At 33.0% G+C, this 21,388-nt stretch overlaps 2 protein-coding genes across 2 annotated transcripts; one reads left to right on the plus strand and one right to left on the minus strand.

The window, feature by feature from the left end:
- Window positions 1-730: 730 nt before the first annotated feature.
- LOC127093445 (MADS-box transcription factor PHERES 2) lies at window positions 731-2,370 on the minus strand. The gene is made up of 2 exons (XM_051032368.1): window positions 2,276-2,370; window positions 731-1,929 (listed from the first exon to the last, which is right to left on the minus strand). The coding sequence occupies exon 2, from the start codon at window positions 1,923-1,925 to the stop codon at window positions 879-881; it is 1,047 nt and encodes a 348-aa protein (XP_050888325.1). The 5' UTR covers window positions 1,926-1,929; window positions 2,276-2,370; the 3' UTR covers window positions 731-878.
- A 14,312-nt stretch (window positions 2,371-16,682) lies between these two features.
- Window positions 16,683-18,296, plus strand: LOC127091446 (GDSL esterase/lipase EXL1). Its single transcript, XM_051030085.1, has 5 exons — window positions 16,683-16,980; window positions 17,083-17,213; window positions 17,292-17,528; window positions 17,738-17,993; window positions 18,106-18,296. Exons 1-5 carry the CDS (start codon window positions 16,683-16,685, stop codon window positions 18,294-18,296), a joined length of 1,113 nt encoding a protein of 370 aa, XP_050886042.1.
- The last annotated feature ends 3,092 nt before the right edge of the window (window positions 18,297-21,388 follow it).

The following is a 21,388-nucleotide window of genomic DNA, read 5'->3' on the forward strand; positions in this document are numbered from 1 at the left end:
GGAAACTCTACTTAGGTGATAGGGAAGATCCTGTTTCCAAAGTCGATATCTCTGAAAAGACCAATTGTTACACTAACCATGTGTAAGCGTAGCTAAAAGTTTTATTGTTGGAATTAGATGTAGTCATTATATTCATGTGCTAAATAGGTTGTGCGTTATATGTACATAAACTCATGATGTAATATTGATTAGTTTTTAATCTTAATGTTTGTTTTAGCTTTGCAACCTGAAATCTGTTTTCATTGTGTGAAATGACATCGAAAGGTGCTTACCATTGTTAGATCCAACATAATCACCTATTGAATACTAAGCCTAGACATAAGTACATGCTCTATATACACATATTATAGTAGAGTCGGTGTGGAGTCTCGCTTATTTGTAAGTGCATGGGACTTAATGCTCTACGTTGGTTAATAATAACATATATCGTTCTATTGAATAATATACTAATCTAAGACACAAACATTGAAAAGAGATACAAATGTGGTTAAGATGTGGTAGTAGTATTTGCCAACTAATTATTAATAAGATGTATTTAATAAACCAACTTCAATTACAGATTCATATATAAAAAAAAAAATCAACTCAAATCAAACCATTTTATCAAATCTAAAAGCACTATCAAGTTCTAGCATAGAAAGTACTCAAAGTAGAAACCATTAGTAACTAAAAGGCAAAACAAAATGAATTATACAGCTACAACCGATGCAGAGTCATATAACCTCTGTAAAACAAAACAAAAAATGGATTCTGTTAAGGGTAATTTGAATGGTACACAACCAAAGTACTACGAAAAACCTATCAGACAGGAACAAAAACCAACACAAATATCAATTACAAAGAAAACACCAATTCCCAAAAATGATGAAACATATGATCTAATTCCTTTCATCCTTGTAGTTGAACATATCAGCTTGAAGAACATCCATATCAGTGATTCCATTATGCTGAAATCCATGTGGCAGATTTGGAATATTCTGGAAAGGAAGAGTTTGCACATGATCAGGATGTGATTGCATTGATGTGTTCCCTTTGTAATAGTATGGTGACAAGTTTCGACCAGCTCCAATATGTTCATAAGGATAAGACTCATCAGGCTCAGGCTCAGGCTCCACATGATAAGAGGCTTGTGCATTTGGCATCATCGAACAAGGTTGAGCGCTTTGTCCTAATTGAAGTGGATGATAAGAGGCTTGTGAACTTGGAATCATCGAAAAAGGTTCAACACTTTCTCCTAATTGTAGTGACGGATAGAATTCTTGTGCACTCGAAAACACCATAGAAGGTTGAGAGCATTGTCCTAATTGAAGTGGCTGATAGAAAGCTTGTGCACTCATCGAAGAAGGTTGAGAGCATTGTCCCTCTTGAAACATGTTGTTTACAAATGGATTCAAGTAGCTACTTGGATTTGAGATTAAAATAGAAGTACTAGGATGTGATTGTTCCATATTCGCTTTTCCGTTAAGAAAATCCATCTTTTGACAGCAAGAATCATACCTAGAATCCAATGTGCTAATAAGTGACTTCAATTCATTCCCTCTAAGAGAATCAAAAGCTTCATCCCAAGTTGGATACATGATCTTTAGCCTTTGTTTTCGCACTTTCGAAATCTCAAACGCAACTTTCTTCAACCTTTCTTGGAAATATTCTTGAAGATGATAAACCTTATGACGTCTATCGACTGTTGTGTTATAGTATTTTTGAAGAATCCTTTGTACCTCGTTTGTGTCTTTAGGCCATGTTTCAGGTTCTGCAAATCCTTCACCTTCAAAGTTGGGTGCATAGAGAATCACACAAACATCAACATCACAAAGAATGGAAAGTTCATTCGCTTTTTTCAATAAGCCCTTCTTTCTCTTCTGAAATGTTGTCTTTCTTGATTTCTCGTTTTGAATTAGTTTCATAGATATTCTTTCACGTCCCATTTTTCTGTCAAGAAAAAAAAAACACGATCATGCATTCATAACATGAAATTATATTCTAGACAAATAAAATGATTTTAATTAAAAGTAAAATAAAAGATAATTTAAGAAATAACAATCATATGCAATAAGCAACTAGCAAGAATAAATGATTGGAAATGAACCGACGAAGGCGACGCAGCCATGGCGGAGGACCACCGGAAAAAGGTGCCGTATGCGAGACGGCAGTGGTTCGATCATAGAGAAAAGAAAGACAAATTAAAGAGCAAAAGATTCAAATTAACAATACTTTAACATTCTTGAAAATGAATAACGCAAATTAAACTAGAGAGGGAGAGAGAAGAATGGCGTACCAAGTTTGTGAGCCTTTTCAGTGTCTTTTACTTTTCCGCTTTTTACTCCTTTTCTTTAACCATTGCCTTAACTTACATTTATAGTTAAATGTTTTAGGAACAAAATCTTACATTTATTGCTAATTACTAATTCGGGTAAATCGCGTATCTTTATATTACCTTTTGAATCTTTATGCCTCATTGAGGATAAAAATCTCATATATATATATATATATATATATATATATATATATATATATATATATATATATATATATATTTGTGTTTCATCAACAGCGTGTGTTGTTTCTTATTTTACCCTGATCATTTGTTATCAATATTAGATTTATCAAAAAAAAAATTTTTTTTCTTTCTTTTCAATTGTTTATTGATTTTTGAAACCACTCAACCAACCGTTAACAATAACAACACCACGTTCTCTGTCGTCCAAACAACAGTTAGGAATTATCAAATCGAGATGATCGATCCTTTATACATGCATCTCAATGATATTCCTGGGCTTGCCATAGTTTCTCCTCCGCCGAGTAACACAAATTATCATGCTTGGTCAAGATCTATCCAAATCGCCCTTAGATCCAAGAACAAGTTAGGTTTCATTGGTAGAACCTTAGTTCGTTCAGAAACCCCTAATTCTTCCCTATGGGATCGTTGTAACAATATGATAATGGCTTGGCTTACAAACTCTATCAAACTTGATATTGCAATATAATTAGTATACTTTCGGTGGAATCTGCAGGTGAAATTTGGCTTGAACTCCAAGAATGGTATCATCATGGGGATATTTTTTGAATCTTGGATATCCAAGAAAAAACTTACTCGCTTCATCAAGGCGATCTTAGTGAAACACAATACTTGACCTACCTGAAAAAACAATGGAAATAATTAAAAAAACTTCAGACCTTTACCCTTTTGTACTTGCAACGTCAAATGTCTGTGTTCACTTTTGCTAACTATCAAGGAATATCGCGAAGGAGAATATGTCATTCATTTTCTGAAGGGCCTAAACGAGCAATACTCCCAAGCATGTTCCCAAATTATGTTAATGATGCCTCTTCCTCACATCAACAAAGCATTTTCGATACTCATATAACAAGAATGAAATTTCCTTTTTTCTCAAGACGAAGACAAGCTTGTGGCCCATTTCGATCAAACTGGTTACAAGAAACACCAATTTGAAGTAAATCCTAAGTTTGTTCCAGCTGGGCGTGGCAAAGATATAAAAATATGCTCTCATTGCAATAAACCAGGATACCCAGTTGATGTGTGTTTCAAAAAACACGGTATACCGACTTATTTGAAGCGCACCAAAATGGCTCAAAGCTCTCAACCTGAAGATCTCTCCAGTTCCGGTAACTCTGCTTCTGTAGATATTCTTGATCAATCTAAACGAACCATCGGTTTCACTGCTGAGTAACATAAAGCTTCTATCGCCCTACTTCAATAAGATTTTAATTCTTCATCTCCAAACATTGCAAATATCAATACTAAAATCAACTCACCCTCAGGTGCGTCACCTTCTTTCTATTCCATTACTTGTCAATTAGATAACTGGATAATAGATATTGACACCACTGATTATGTTTGCCGTAATAGATTGTTTTTACTCATCTCACTAAAATCAAACTTTTCTGCAAAAAGCTTCCTAATGGAGCCTCCATTCATGCCGTTTTCAAAGGCAGTATCATATTCAATGTTGATTTTTATATCCTTGATGTTTTCTTTATACCTGATTTCTGCAACAACCTGATATCTATTCCTAGACTTACTGCATCCCTTGATTGCCACACCATATTTGATTCTACTCATTGCATTATACATGGCAACAATACCCTGAGAATGATTGGTGCAACTAGGTTTCTCCATGGATTGCATCTGCTTACTATTCACTGGTAAATTTGTTAAACAAAACTAGTTTCTATTAATACTTAAGGGATCAAACTCAAAAATCTCCCGGAACATATTTGTGTGAATTAAAATCTTTGAACACCATGTTATGGTTGAAATCGAAAACACAATGTGAAGATAACAATGTGAAATTTGGACAAGACTTGGAATATAAAAGATTTTGGAGACAAAGATAACTGAAATCGAAATGTAAAAATTAAGATAAAATGATAAATGATCGAAATGTAAATGAATGTATTTTTTGTCGATCAATTGTTGTACTTTGGCCTTGAAAGCATTGTAGTCCTTAGTTGAGTGTCCTATTAATCCAGCATGATATCCACATTGCACCTCGGGATCATATCCAGATGGGTATGGTTCTGGAAAGAGCCTGAGAGACTTGGGCTCCACCAGCGAGCTTTGAATCAGATATGGCAGAAATTGACTCTATGACGTAGGGATTGGATTGAGACGATCATTCCTTCTTTCCAAATTGTTTCTAGGATTGGGTTGGTTTTGATGTTGATTCTAATATCCTCGGCCATGATATCTTTGATTTGCATGAGGAGTAATACATGGTCGTTGATATGTCGCTCTGAGTGTTGGTGATTATCCATAAGGGTAGCGTGGTGCTGGAAATGGTGACTGTTGAAAAGATGAGGGATCATAAGGTCTCGTTGGTGCACCATGAGAATACCCAACATCTGTCATGATTGCACTGATTTCATCTTCCTCTTCCTTTTGGAAATTACTGATGGAGAGAATTGGTAGATCAAGTGCAACCTTTGAAAGATTCGTTGCTCTTTTGAGATAATCTTTGCAGCTGCCTTCGGTTTGGAGTCATGTCCAAGTTGTAGTTATACTGCTTCAAAAAGGCATTGGCTAAGTCTTCCCATGACTGAATATGGCTTCTTTTCAACTTCATATACTAACTTAAAGATGGTCCAATGAAACTGTATAGAAAATAGTGAATCATCAGCTTGTCATCGTGAGTATGTGATGCCATTTTTCGGAAAAACATCACCAAATGGTGCCTTGGACAACTATCCCTTTTGTACTTATCGAAGTTGGGTAATTTGAATATTGGAGGGATCACTGGGCCTGGCACTAAGCACATATCGAGCCTAAAATTGTCATTCACATCTATTGCTTGGACTCTCTCCTCAAGGACACAAAGCCTTTCACCTTCAAGATTGGTCAATGGCATCAATCGAGGTTGAGTAGGAATGTTCACTTGTGGAGGATCATAGTCAGGTAGGAGATTGTACATTGGGTTGGTCCTAACAGTAAAGCCTGATAGGGAAACAACATTCTTTGTGACGACATGCTGAAGATTGTTCTTCGACTGAGCTAGCATAGCTTCCAACATCAGGTCTACCTTGCCTTTCATGTCATTCATATCCTTTCTCAGCTTAACTTGATTTTGTTCCAAGCACTCCCTTGTCTTTTAGTAGCTCTCGAGGTTCAATACGAGTACCTGGAATTCAGCCTATTGGTTATGGACAAAATGCGGGATGAGTTTTTTGGTTTATGAAAATGATATGCAATTCATGTTGATGAAATGCGAATGCATGAAATTTTTGTATTTTGGCATGCAAAAAAATGTAATGCATGTATAGTTAGGATCCATGATAACATGAGTATCACATAACCGCCTACTAGGTAGGTTCCCTATAGTGGATACTTTTACGCTCTCTACCCATAAACCACTCATAGGGTTGACTTTCAGGTTTTGGATAAGGTTCAAAGAGTCATGGACGCTAATTGTATCAACGTCCTGCAACAGGCTAGCCGTTTTATGACGAGAGAAACAAAAGGTCTGATCTTGGCGGGGTTCTCATGTTAGGCACGCAGGGAGAGATCCTCGGAGTCTAACACTACACGATCACCAAGATGGAAACTGGTTCTAAATGTGGTTCCCAGAGTCATAGATTCTTCATTAATCAAGTGGCGCAACATGCTAGTTGCTTTACGACGAGATCTATGAAAAGGTCTACTCCAAGGGAAGACTTCATGCTAGGCTCACAAAGAGTGGTCCTTGGAGACTAACACTACACAACTTCCAAGTCTAAACTTAGTTGTTCCCTCTTCTTTTTCTAAAGCTCGGGTGTAGAGCTTTACTCATGATATCATCCCAGATCTACAAACAAACAAGATGATAAAGCATATAATGAAAAAGAAAGCATAAAGAAAACAATTAAACAAAGTCAATATTTATCGTGAAGTAAAATAATTTAGACTTGACTCTCTCTTGCTTGGAGCAGAATTCCTCATCAGAGTTGCTAGTTATCGCATCTCGAAAAATAGGATCCCTCGCGATGGTCACGGAAAAAATGATTCGAACAGAGTCACCGCCAAACTTTATTTATTCCAATGAAGGAATAGGAAAATATCGATTAAACCTTTAAAATAGAATGATGTTCGTCGCAACCATATTCGAGTTAGGGAGTCGATTATGCAAGGGGAAGGTATTAGCACCTCTCACGTCTATTGTACTCAATGAGAACCTTTTAGTTAACTTTGCGATTTGAATGTTAGCTAATGTTATTTGTTTTCTTTGACTGATAAAGAGATTGAAAATAGAAATGAATGGAAACCTCATAATGGAGGAAAATGAAAGGTTTTTTATTAGTGTGCTCGCCAAGATCTCACAATCTCGTGCCTACGTATTCTTATAGTGAAATAAGGAAATCAAAGCATTCGTAGTTTGGGGAACTACAGTTTGTTGGTGTCTTTTAATGAACAATTGTTTAGACCATGCTCTAAAGGTTAAACATTGACTCGTCTACTCTCGGAGGAGGCTTAAGCATTAGTTTGTTATGCGCGTTAGAAAGGATTGAACAATGTTCTTTCTTAAAAGAGTTGAATTGTTGGTCGCACGGGGGCAAAAAATTAAGTTTAATGTGTTTGGTATTTTGAAGGAACGACAAAAAATTAAGCAATATGGCACACGCCAATCGTTTAATTATTCAAGGAATAATAAGGCGAACGTCTCATATTCCGTTTTCGTTCAATCAAATATATGCGGTAGTGAGGCGAGCGCCTCCCACTTGCTTATTCAAGGAATAACGAGACGAGTGCTACCTATTATTTTATCCAAGTTTATTTAAAGTATTTTAATCGGAAGACGAAAATTTGAGCAATATGGCGAGCGTCGATCATTCAATTATTCGAGAGATAGTGAGGTCAACGCCTATCATTCTCTTTTTCATCCAAAGTATAAATTATAAAAAGAAAGTTCTTAGAAGTTATATTAATTTGGAAAAAAAAAGACTTGAATTCGCATTGATATGGACGTAATCGGGTTTAGAGAAAAACTGCTCGGTATTAGACCAAGATTTTTAGAATGGAGTCATAGTTACCTCAACTTTATCGTATATTTACTCATTTAAATTTGTGGTAAACAAATGAGTGAACAATAATCAAACATAACATAAATAATAAAAATGATTTACTTCTAAAATTATCATTTGTTTATTTAATCTCAATACATATTTATTTGGTTGATTAATACTAATCCAAATAAATAAAAGAGTAATTAAAATAAATTAAATAGATAAGACAGGAAAGGAAAAAAAAGTATTTTGGTTCATGTTATTGTTAACCATCACTTAAATGTTGATTAGTATCAATGTTATATAAAAATGTCAGCAAATCAAATATACAAAATTATAAGGATATACCCAATTTTAAAAGAAGAAGTAGCAGGTACGAGGGTGTAGGAAGCAAGACATGGAATTTTGAAAAATGTACTTGACGTTGATCAAATATCTTTTATCTTAGTATTTTTGAAAGGTTAACTTTAATGGTCATTTTATGCTTTTTGGATTAACAATTATGCATCAAATAAACTAAAGAAATAAATCAATAAAAAAGATAAAAGAAATGATAAAAGGGATGAGGCACACTATCAATGCAAGAGGTAAAAGAAGTAAAAAAACTAAAGGAAATAAAAGAAAGAACAAAATAAATAAATAAATAAAGCAATAATAATAAAATAAAAAATAAAAAATATATACAAAAGACAAAAATAAGCTGCAAATTAAGGGTGTAGTTAGGAAAATGCTCTAAACCCAAAAAAGGGAGATTCAGGAGGATGTAATGTTCGGTGTGAAGAAGACTTCATCTTCTCCAACCACATATTTGTACCATTCCCAAGGCAACAAAAATTGAAGAAATTAGATTCCAACGAAAACGTGAAAACACCATAATTTTCTCAAATTTCCACGGAATTAAGGAAATAAATAATAAAAATTTATCTACTCGATCTCACGAACACAGTGATATATTCAAAATCAGCAAATAAACAATTTTTTTTTTGAAAATCAACAAAAATGCAACAATATATATTTGCTTGATTTTACCGTTTTATTCACCCTCATGACAAAAGAACTATGGATTCATGCTCGGGGTAATGTTGGAAAGTTATTGAATATATTATTTATATAAAACAAGCATCAATTTTCATTTGACATTTTTTGTTCATGGAGGTTCAAAAACACTTTAAACTCTTGATTTTGAAATCAATTGAGTTTTCATACAAAATTATGATTATTAAGGTACTAAATAAATAAAGTAAGAGTAAAAATACAATAGAATTAAATAAAGAACAAGCATAAGTATTATTTAAACAACAACGAGTCATTTTTGCTTATGGAGGTTCAAGAATATTTTTTAACTCTTGATTTAAAATCAATTGAGTTTCTATACAAAATGGTGATGATTAAGATACTAAATAAATAAAGTAAGAGTAAAAATGTAATAGAATTAAATAAAGAACGAGCATAAGAGTCTACTTATTCAATAAAAAGAAAGAAATGATTTGAAAGAAAATGAAGAGAAAAATAAAGAGAGTTTTGACATAGTTTCCGTGAATGATTGGTGGTGTCATTTGTGAATGGAATGAGATTTATTTATAGGCTCTAGAAATGATAGTTTATGAATTATGCAAAGAGTATGAGAGTCTTCTAGAAACTTATTTAATTAAATAGTGAATAATGATGTAATATATCTATGGAATAATAATATAATAAATGAGAGATATTTTGGACATTCTAGAAACATTGATTGTTATTTTATGATGCATGAAAATGATTAATAAAATTCAAGTGGATATTTTGATGATAAATCAAATGATCATGATTTTTTTTCAATATGCATAATGAAAAAAATGCAATTTTAGTCAATTTCTTCAACATGTAAAATATTGACTTTTTTACTATAACGTATATATGCATGATTATGATGATTGTATTTGAAAATAAAAATGCATATGACTAAAAAATATATAACTTGACAAATGGACATGTATTAGATGAATTTGAAATACCCGACAAAATTGGGGTATGACACTCAACAACTCTGATGAACTGTGTCACCAGAATCTGAAGACGGGGTTCTGATGAATTGGATCAAGACTCTGAAGACTAGATTCTGAAGACTCTCTCATACAAACTTTGATTCTTTTATGCATGCTTCATTATCTCTCTTTATGAAGCCTATGGATATTATAAGATAATCTCAAAAGTTTTACGTGATAAAATAGTATACAGTACAAGATCAATATTCCCTCCACTACTCTAATTTTATGGGAAAAGGACTGTATTATTGTACCATCCCGTCTCCTATTTTTACAAACCGTTGAGCAAGGACTTAACTAATTATGGAAATTCCATTTCTGCTATCCAATGGATCTTTCTATAGTATATATAAAGGAGTCTTGGAGGAATGAATAAAGAACAATTATTAGTGAAGAACCATTGCGCAAACATTGCATTAAGTAACAACTTTTGAGAGAAATAAAAGCATACACATGTAAGGAACTTTTGTTCATACACTTTCATAGAAAATATTTTTGTGTGAAAATATTTGTTATACATTTGTGTAATTTGCTTTCATAGAAGAATATTTGTAACACACTTTATTTCTTAACTTCTGAGTTGTATTTTCTTGAGAGACTAGGATATAGTCAGAATTTCTCAAGAAGATATTGACGGTTAGTCTTTATGATTGTAATCAAGTTTGGTTTTAGTGGATTAAGTCCTTGTGATAAAGAGAAATCAAGTTTCATTAATGAACCAGGATAAAAATATTTGTGATCATTATTTTTATTTCAAGGTCTCTCCTTTTTGTTTTGAGTAGCAAAAGATTTTATTCTAAAAAATCAATTCAAGCCCCCCCCCCCCCCTTTTCTTGTGTTTCTGTTACCTTCAAATAACTCCTTGTGCGTAATATAGAAGACCTTCTTGACCACTTCATATTTTCTGCACAAAGGTTGACTTCACAAGTCCACATGTTCACCTTTGGCTTCTGGAGTTGATTTGACTCTGCTTTCAGCGGAGGTTGATGCTTCTTTAGGACCACAAGCATCTTCTAGGATTCATCTTCTTCATGCTTGATCTCCTGACTGCCTAGTGAACTAGCCATCTCATCAGTTCAGAGATATGAACAAATTGAGAGTACTCATCGTAACCCTTTGCTTCATTGCTTAACTACAAATGAACTTCTTTACTGGATTTTATGAGTGACCTTTGTCTACCACTTTCAATCTAAAGCAAGAGTTTGAAATTTTGAGCACCATGTCCTTAAAAGTTTAACCAATCCTATTTTGAAATCCTTAACCTTGAATTCAGGTCAGCGCCATTGATTGCTTTACTTGCTCATTTATTTGTTGATCTCCATCTTGTTGCACATCAACATAATCATCATCTGCAGGATGTGTGCTTGTAGCGGACAAAAGATCTTTTATCATTGCAACTTGCGTTTCCTTAATGTGTTTCAAAAACTGGATCTTTTTCTGACATGGTTAAGTGTTTGAAATAATCAAGTCAATAACATAATCGGTGCTCTGATACCAATTGAATGTGCATGAAACACAAGAAGGGAAGGGGTGAATTGGATTTCTAGTATGACAAATTTCTCTTCCCAAAACGAACGCAAGAATAGCAACAAGAATAATAAGAACATTGATAAAATATGCAAGCATTTTATCTTGGTTCACCGTTAACTAGGCTACCTCCAGTCCATCCACCTGGGTGATTTGCCTTAGCCAAAGACTTAATCCAATAATCAAATCATGATTACAAAGCAATGGCAACATGTCACTAATTCCCCAAGAGCCTGACCTACCTGTTCACTTGAGAAACCCCAACGACCATTGTCTTCTTAAGACCTTAACCTACCTGATCGCTTAAGAAGATTTCACCCCCTTTGACTACCTCTCAAAGCCCTCTGAAGAACTTGACCAACATGGTCGCTTGAGGAACATAACCAGATTGGGTTATAACGTTTTGTGTTTATAAGAGTGCTTCTTTGTTAAGCATATTACACAAGATTAAGTTTAGATGATTACACTTAAAAGATATACAATGAAAGTTCCAGGTGTTTATCTCTTTGTTGTGTTGTGGTGTTGTAGCTTTAATGTCATCTAAGACTCATACACATCCACGTGCTCTTTTATCCTTTCTACTTTCTTTCTCTCTTCTTATTTTATGCTCTCTCTCTCTCTCTCTCTCACACACACACACACACACACACACACTTCCATATTCTTCTTCTTCATAATATATATATATATATATATATATATATATATATATATATATATATATATATATATATATATATATATATAATATATATATATATATATATATATATAAGAGATAAATTGATCCGTTGAAGGATAGATCAGTTGAAAGGAATATCCCTTTGAGGGTATAAAAGGAATTGACCTTAAAGTATCCATTGTATTAGGCCACTTCATATGCAGCAGTTAAGTGGCGCTTGCAATAGAGAGTTATTGATTATGGGACATGAGAAGCTTCTATACTTTGAAAGTATATTTGCTTTTTGTACTTCTGTCACATCAAATAGTAATGACCTTTAATTCAAATATATTAGTCAGAGGCTTCTTATGAAAGTGGTTTGAAGCTTCAGTAAATATCAGAATTTGTCTTCATAAGAAAATCTCTTTTTGGTTGTACTTTCCTTGAGTGTAATACTCGTCATAATTAGAGGCTTTATATAATAGATGGAGTAAAGCTTGATCAAAGTCTGGATCCTAGATGATGTAGACTACAAAGTCTATTCAGAGCAAGGCTTGAAAGTACTACAATCCATAGTGAATATGAACAAGAAATGCATAAGCATTTAGTATTTTTTCAGATAAAATGCGTTGACTGTTATAGAATATTTCATTTGCTTACCAACTTCTAGTCAGAGGCGTCTAATATAATTTGATGAAGCTTGAGTAGAATTAAAAAATTTCCTTAAGAACATGTAGAGACTTCAGAGTCCTTGGAGTACTGGGTTATGATACTTGCAGACACACATGTAGTCAGACCTTTTATCAGAGGTTGTCTCAATGGTTTATGTTCATAAACGTTGACTTGATAATCTTGAAGCTTAACTTTCTTTAAACACATATTTGAAATCTTCCTTTTGTTTAGCATGTGTTTTCTTCAATATGCTTTCTTCATACTTCATCTGCATTCAAATTGAATTTTTCAATGGCATAGATTTCTTCAGAGTATGGCTTTTTTAATTTGATATATTCCAGACCTTGCTTTAGGCTTTGATTTGATTTGAAGTTTTCTTTCCATTAGGCTTTATTATCTTCTGAGTTGACAATCATAGTTGGCTTATTTCAGAGTCTTCAACTATCAGAGTTGTCCTCAGACAAGCATTTGAAGTTCCTTGATCAGAATATGCTTTAAACAAAATTTGCTCTTTCTGTTTTGATTATGTTATGACCTTTGAGTTTCTGCACACTTAACAAACAATTAGTGCATAAAACTATTCTTCTACACTTTGTTATCATTAAAATATAAAGGTATGTAGATATAGAACCAAACGTGTTCTTACAGTGGTGGTGGTGGTGGTGGTGGAGGTATCCTCTCTCTACGACATGTACAGTATCATGCAATAAAAGTATCATCAAGCTTAGACATTTTTCAGACATGATGATTATCCGAAATGTCTACACCAAAATTTCTGCACGGTCCCATGATCAATCCAAAGATAGCAATGATATGTCTCTTTCTTAAATCCACAATCTCCCAAATCTTATTTGAGATTACCATCTCTATGTCCACTTTCTTCTCTTTCATGATGTACCATATTCGTTGCACAGTGTTTTGGGTAGCAAAGGATATGTGGCTCACATGAGTAATATTATATAGAACAAAGGTCATCAAGATTTGAGCTTGAATGGTCAAGTAAGATCTTTTGAAACAGATAGAAAGCCCATCTTGTCCTAACTGATAGGTTTTACCCGCCTCATGGATATCAACAATAATATCATCATAGTTCCAATTTCCTTTTCCTAGTTACACTACGAATGGGTCCAAGAGTATAAACTTTTCCACATAATTATCCTTTATGTATTCATGTCTGACATCTCTATTAAATGGAACTTGTAGGCCCTGTACCTAAGAAACCTTCTTCATTGGTGCTTCTTTATAGGGTTTGGCGTCTGCGTAAAACTCCCTCAATATGTCGAGGTTGAGAACTTCATTAGGTGTTTCCAAAACACTCCAAACTCGTGCGTTTTTCTCTTGCACCGCATTAGAATACTCTCTCGAACCCTCCAACTCAAGTGTTTTATCTTGGACCAAATTTCTTCTTTCTGACTTAGTGTAAAATTTCTCATGGATGTAGCTTCTGAATGTGTGTTCGTCATATATCTAGCCTCTGAATTGTAACTTCCACGAGTATGTTGTAAATATGAACATATAGGTTCACTGGTTCGTTACACATATAACGGACGATTCTTCTTTCACACATTCATTAAGTACCTAGAAGCCTCAACATACGAAAATACCTCATTGTTCATCCTAAAGCATCCATATCAAGTGTTCATGCAAGTAATCCTACTTTATCCTAAGTTAATATCATGAAACAATACAATGTCCCTTATTTATTCCTAAATTACAGAATCTACATTTCTTTTGAATCAATGTTCATAATTTAGAGGAGTTTAAGAAAAATTGAGTAAAATGGCATACTTGAGCAATCACTGAACCAAATTAAAATGCAAATTTATGATGTTTTTGTCTTTCGATGAAGCTCTCTAGTGTGTTCTAGGGTTTTTCGAATATGGGAAAGGTAGAAAGAATAAGAATAAAATTACTAGGAAAGTTGAATTTAAGTCTGATTATTGTTCCTAATGTTCTATAACGGGTCTCTTGCTATGCCATCTGAGTTACTATAGTCGAAGGCTTGCTTTATGCATTTTGGGCTTTCTCATGGCCGCGGTAGGCGAGGGATGGCATGGCCCTTATGTGCTTAGTGAGCCCGTCTTTTGTTTTCATGGCATTTTTATTTCATCAATTTGTTTCTTTAAAAGAAATGAATAAACTAAAGACTATTTTAGAGAAAACTGTCAAATGTGGTTGGGTTTCCTCCCAATAAGCGCTTGTTTAATGTTAATAGCTTGATAATGATCAATGTTACATAATACCAATTACCTTATAACATTCCTCACAATCTTTGATTCTGACCTTTACTTCGCCTTTATCAGTATCCATAAGGATCCACACAATTTTCATGAATGGTCTTCCTTAGATGAGAGGCATCTTTAGGTCTGTTTTGATGCCTAGATCACAAAGTCCATAAGAAATGAGAACTAGTTAATCTGTATCAATACATATTTGATTGGTCTAACTAGTATCCTACATGTTCTATCTTCCATTTGCAATGCTGCAAAGAAGGCCCGAGATATAAATGAATTCACTCCCAATACATACAACTCACAAAGGAACCACAGAATGATGTTCAAGCAAAGTGGAAAATCCACCGAAAGCTTCACTTCCCTGAATTCCTGTAGGGAGAAAATATGGAGAGAGGTTCTACATATGCACTACATCCCCCAACTGTCGACCCTAAGACAGACGTCTTAGGGTCTGGTCCTCATAGCTGGTTCAAGTTTCATTAGGTTGAGGAACACTAAATAGAGAACTATTGTTGGCTCAAAAAGAAGATATAGCACATAATCCTAAAAGGTCATATGAATAATATGTGACGGGCAACTCTGTTAGGGGACCAAGAGAATCCATCTCTCAGAGGCGAGATTCCTCGAACAACCTAGGATCCAAGAAGGGTAAAGAGACAACTAAAGGAGGCGAGGACAAACCCTTTAACCACACCCTTAACACCATTGTAGGATGATTCTCTAGGGAAGAAGATACTTATTCCTCTCGGAATAAATAGGCCCACCAAATCCTAGTCGTTGATGGTTCGCCAATTGACTCCAAGGCAAGTGAACCATAAGCTTGGAAGGACAAGATTACATTTTTCGAGAAGGATGTCACCAACATTCAACCACACAACGATGACCTCATGGTTATCACTGTTTGATGCGATGACTAAGAAAGTAAAAGGGTGATTGATCAACCCTACAACAACCTTAAAACGTCTGTTAGTCCCTAATGAGCTAGAATTCTTTCCCTAACATTATCATTTTTTTATATTTATATATGAAGGTAAAAGATTATTGATATTTACAAAGTAAGATTTTTTTATAAATATCATTGCAATAAACATGTTTTTTATTTTAAAAAAAAAACTCGACATTCGTTCATATTTTTGAAATTTTTAATAATAATTTTAATTTTATAAAATCAAATTTCAATAAAATAATTAATTACTTTTTTTGAAATATTATTTTTAATTTAATATCAAATTTCTTTTTTATTTTTAATTATATTATATTAAATTTCAATTTTTAAAATTTTAAAATTATATTATTTTAAAGTTAAATGACTAAGGTACTTTTGTATCTTGATTTTTTAATCTACTCAATTCAAGATAAGAATTTGAACTAAAATGACAGGATTCTATGAATTTCAAGATTAAGATATTATATTATGTTGTGATAACAAACATTTGATAGAGACAAAATATAATATATAGATATTCTATCTTTTCTCTCATTTCATCAAAGATATATCATCAAATTTCAACGAAAATTTTTTAAAAAATAAAATAAAAATGGTTTGAAATTAAAAGATAAAATTAATTATGTGAATATAATAAAATAGGGAGATCACGCCGGTAATTAAGTGGAAAATATAAAATAGTTTACAAAGTTATCATTCATAAATGAGATTAAAAATAAAAATTTAAAGAATAAAAAGAAATAAAATTATAAAAGGTAAACATTACGGAAAAAATAAATAATAATGTTATATTAGAATTGTAAATTTACTTTAATTTAGATTTTTATTTTACTAAACAACTTATAATTTAAGATATAATTTAAAATAATTCCCATAAATGCTTAATCATAATCAAATACATATAAAATATTTTAGAAAATAAGTTGATGAATCTTGACGTAAAAATCTTTTGTTGACATTAAACTCTATTAGGTGGATGCACATGGACTTATATATATATATATTTATATATTTATATATTTATATATTTATATATATATTTATATATATGTATATGGAAAAATAACATGGACTTGTATATAATTCCACTTGTTATTGTTGTTTTCATAGCTTGTATTTTATACATGAACTTTTCAATGAAGCTCCCTTGTTCTCATTCTCTTGTAACTTTAATTTCCACTATAGTTTTCCACTTGATATTCAATTTAGTTATTTGTTTTGAAACAAATGCAAAAGTAGAACTTCCACCAAATGTTTCAATTCCTGCATTGCTTGTGTTTGGAGATTCTATCATGGATACTGGAAATAATAACTTTAAAAAAACAGTAGCTCGATCCAATTTTGCACCATATGGAATAGATTTTCCTGGAAGGGTTGCAACCGGTCGATTTAGCAATGGAAAGGTTCCATCAGATTTTATAGGTAGCTAGCACTTTATAAATATTAAATATGATTCAAATTGAGTTAACATTGTGATTTTTTTACATTACTAAGTCTTTCATTTTTTATAAAAAAAATATTCAGTTGAAGAATTAGGCATTAAAGAATATCTACCTCCTTACTTGGATCCAAAACTCAACCCTAATGAATTGATCACTGGTGTGTGTTTTGCATCTGGTGGCGCCGGTTTCGATTCCTTGACATCAAAAGCACAGGTCAATATAAGATCGTGATTCCATGCAGGCTGAATCAGTAACATTTTTTTCTAACAACGTTTCTTTGCATATAACCAGTTTGCTATACCTTTATCAAGCCAGCTAGACTCATTCAAAGAATATATTGGAAAGCTTAAAGCCTTGGTTGGAGAAAATAGAACAAATGACATTTTAGCCAATAGTGCTATCCTTTTGGTATTTGGAAGCAATGACATTTCCAACACATATTTCATATCTAATTTGAGGAAATTTCAATATCCTGAATTCTCTTCATACGCCGATTTTATAGTTAGTATAGCTTCTAATTTCACCAAGGTATAGTTAAATTTCATCTTATCAAAAATAAGTCATACTTAAACTCTATCGTATACTTATATGTTTCATTCTAGTGAGAACGGTGTAGTCAGAGTTTGAATCTTTGTCACCATATTTTTTTTATCTTAGAAAACCCGTGTGTTGTTATTTAAATATGAATTTACTATATTATAAAATTTATTAGAATTTTATCTGATTTTAATTGAAAGGAACTATATCAACTAGGAGTGCGAAGGATAGGAATATTCAGTGCGCCGCCGGTGGGGTGTTTGCCTATGCAGAGAACATTGGCCGGAGGGTCTGAGAGAAAATGTGTGGAAAAGTACAACAATGCAACAATGTTATATAATGAAAAGCTATCAAAGGAAATTGATTCTCTTAGTCAGAACTTATCAAATAGTAAAATTATTTATCTTGATGTTTACAATCCAATACTGGATATCATTGTGAACGACCAAAAATATGGTAATTTTAAAATTTAATTTTCAATTGGATTTTACTTTTTTAAATATTTTTTTTGATAATTTATATATATTTTGTATTGTCTTGTTAACTGAGTATTTAATTATGAATGTAGGGTTTACAAATGCAGACAAAGGGTGTTGTGGCACAGGAAAAGTAGAGGTTGCGTTTTTATGTAACCGTTTTGGATCTGTATGTTCCAACCATTCAGATCATGTTTTTTGGGACAGTTTTCACCCCACAGAAGCCACTTACAAAAATGTTGTACTCCCCGTAATGAAAACTTTTCTGAGCAAACTTGTGTGATCAATGTATCAATACTAATAAAAATAATTTGAGGCAATTGTGGTTTGATTAGTTTTATGCAACTATATGATACATCAAATGATAAATATTTTTGAAAAGGCAAATTAATATTAATAGCAATGACATTAATTATGCATAAGATGTGGACTTATACAGAATTTGGCATAAAATGAGTTAGGTTAAATCTTTGTCACATAAATATATTAATAAACAAAATGAAATTGGGTTTTTAAAGGTGGAGATATACGTCGCAAGGTATTGAGTTTTAACCAAAGTTTTCTTCTCTCCACATGGTAAATGTTGGTATAAACTACAACTATGTAATATTTCTTCATGTCAATTTAAAAGAAAAGGAAATACGTTGCTTAGATAGGCATAAAACATCAAGGTCTAAATCATACATGCAGGAATCTAAAAGATTGGAAATATGTTTTTTCCTTAAGTTAAACACAAATGTCTTAATATTGTGAGGCTTAGAGTAAGATGAAGGAAAATATCCATAAGATATGGTAGTATCAACGATGATTAAGATGTCTAGCTTGTGGGAGAAGCAAATATATTTGATAACCAACCTTGTATTATGTTTCCAATGCCCCTGACATTCCACTATAATAACTTCATTGTCACCCAGGCTTTCTTCTCACTTTTTTTTTACTTTATCACTTAGGTGAAGGGATCCTCATTTTTTTTTGGATTGTTGCAAGTTATTCCTCATCCCCCATGATGGAGGTTAGGCTTTGTCTATTATGGTCTCATTTTCATATAATACTCGCATATCACCTTGGTCTAACATTTTAAGTTTATTAGTTGTATCCATGGTTGTCAAGATCTCGATCTAAATCTTAAGATTTTACGATCTCATTCAATCCCAGCAATCAAGATCTTAAGTAGAATCTTGTGTTGTAGTCAAATTGTGGAAAAAAAAATCGTAAAACCATTGATTTTGTGGGTTCTTTACCAGTTTCGACTATGATTGACCATTTTCGGCCACTATCATAAAATATGAGAAGGATGACAAGATGCAGAGACACACCAATTTTGGTTCGACGAAGACAAATGCGTGCCTTTTAAAATTATGAAGTTTTAGATTTAGGGTTTTGAGAATAAACATCTCACGTATAGGGTTTGTTTTAACTAATTAACTTATGATAATCTTAGTAATTGATTAAATATGTCTTTAATGTCTAACAAATGTTCTATGTTATTGTAATAAAGTATAAAAAGTCAAACATACATATCTAAAAAATATGAAAAAGAGTCATTTTCTCACTAATACACTTTCCTACTAACATGTAAAAATACTTTAAATATATAATATTATTTTTTCATTTTAGTAGGATTCTACGATTTTTGTTGTGATCTTATGTTTTACGATCTTGTTACCTCATTTCGATCTTATAAAAATAATTGGGTAGGATCTTCCGATCTTACCTACGATTTTATATTTTACGATCTTCATATTCTCTCCCTATCTCATGTAAGATCTCGATTTTGACAATCTTGGTTGTATCCCAAACATTTTCATTGTATATTGTGGATTCCTTAACACCTGTTACTAGAAACTCACCCTAACCAAACTCATTAGTGTTTACAAATGTATTTAGGACCTCTTCATTGTCTAATTCATGGCATTTAGAGTTTGAAGCATATGTAGTCGCGATTTTATTAACTTCGGTTATAGGTGCTTGAGTCTTGCCATTCTCTCTAAATTGATCATTGTCGCACCTCGAAAAAAATGGGGATACGACTTCAAAGCGAAACGCGATTGCACGCTCGCAATGATGGACTGAACAGAGTCGCCACCGAACTTTATTTATTCCTAAAAAGGAAAGGGGAAATATCGATAAAACCCAAGACAAAAGAAAGGATAAGATATGGTCATCGCAACCAATATCAGGGTTCGGGAGTCGATTACGCAAGGGGAAGGTATTAGCACCCCTCACGTCCGTTGTACTCAACGGGAACCATTAGGTCAGTTGTGTGCATTAGTGTTAGTTTAAATGTTAGGCTTTTCAGTTTATTAAGTGGGAAAAGAAAGAATATAAGAGAGAAGAATATTTTTGGATTTTTTAACGAAGGACTAAACCTAAGTTTTTTTATTAGTGGGCCTGACAAGATTTAAAAATCCTGCTCCTACGTATCTCAAAAGAGAAATCAAGGCTTACGTAGTTCTGGGTAGAAAAATGTTTGTTTGTTGGTCGATTTTAGCGAAAGCTATACTGTATTAATCGACATAAACATTGTTTTACCCAAAACAGATGAGGAGTGGACGCATACCACACATCGAACGGATTTATAAATCTACATTCGGAAAAGCGTCATTTATCTCTACTCAACAATCGTGGCCGAAACATTGTTTTGTATCACTTAAGACAATATATCTTTCATTTAAAAAAAAGTTCTTTGACTAGTCGCACGACGGCGAGAAAAGAATTTGATTGGTTTGATGTATTTTGAGTGATGGCGAGAACTTGGATGAGCGAGATATACATCTCGAATCCAAGCCTCAGGAGTGCATGGTATACACCATGTTCCATTTCCATCTTTATTGAAAAAGGTTAAGATAGGAATTAAGTATTTTGGAATTTGAAAGACGAGTACTTGTGACCTACAAGCTCTTACAGTTTGGGTCTAATACTCGGGACTACGTCTGGACATTCCACCCAGGCAGTCTGTTTCTTTCCAATATTTGAATATTTATAAATGTTTTGGAGAGAAGACGAATATTTATGGCTTACAAGCTCTTACAGCTTGAGCCTAATATTCGGGATTACAACTGGATATTCCCTCCAGGTAATCTTTTTCTTCCAACTTTATTAAGAAAATGATTTTGAATATTGGAGTGTTAAAGAGAAGACGAGTATTAACGGCTTGCAAGCTCTTACAGCTTGAGCCTAATATTCGGGATTACGACTGGACATTCCATCCAGGTAATCTTTTTCTTCACGTTTTAGAAAAGGGTTTAAATGTTATGTTGATTTGTGAAATGATCTTGAAATGATTCACATAAATGATTTGTAAGTTACGTTTGATTGGGAAATGATAGTGGAAGAAAATGATCAATGTTTAATTAACAAAATTAATTAATTAAA

This window comes from Lathyrus oleraceus, chromosome 6 (genome assembly GCF_024323335.1).
Source record: "Lathyrus oleraceus cultivar Zhongwan6 chromosome 6, CAAS_Psat_ZW6_1.0, whole genome shotgun sequence".
Classification (NCBI taxonomy): domain Eukaryota; kingdom Viridiplantae; phylum Streptophyta; class Magnoliopsida; order Fabales; family Fabaceae; genus Lathyrus; species Lathyrus oleraceus.

Bases quoted from the DNA above. Each gene is read 5' to 3' on its own strand.
- LOC127093445 (XM_051032368.1), bottom strand. From the start codon at position 1,925: ATGGGACGTGAAAGAATATCTATGAAACTAATTCAAAACGAGAAATCA.
- LOC127091446 (XM_051030085.1), top strand. From the start codon at position 16,683: ATGAACTTTTCAATGAAGCTCCCTTGTTCTCATTCTCTTGTAACTTTA. The intron at 16,981-17,082 runs GTAGCTAGCACT...AAAAATATTCAG, and splicing joins GGTTCCATCAGATTTTATAG to TTGAAGAATTAGGCATTAAA. The intron at 17,214-17,291 runs GTCAATATAAGA...GCATATAACCAG, and splicing joins CCTTGACATCAAAAGCACAG to TTTGCTATACCTTTATCAAG.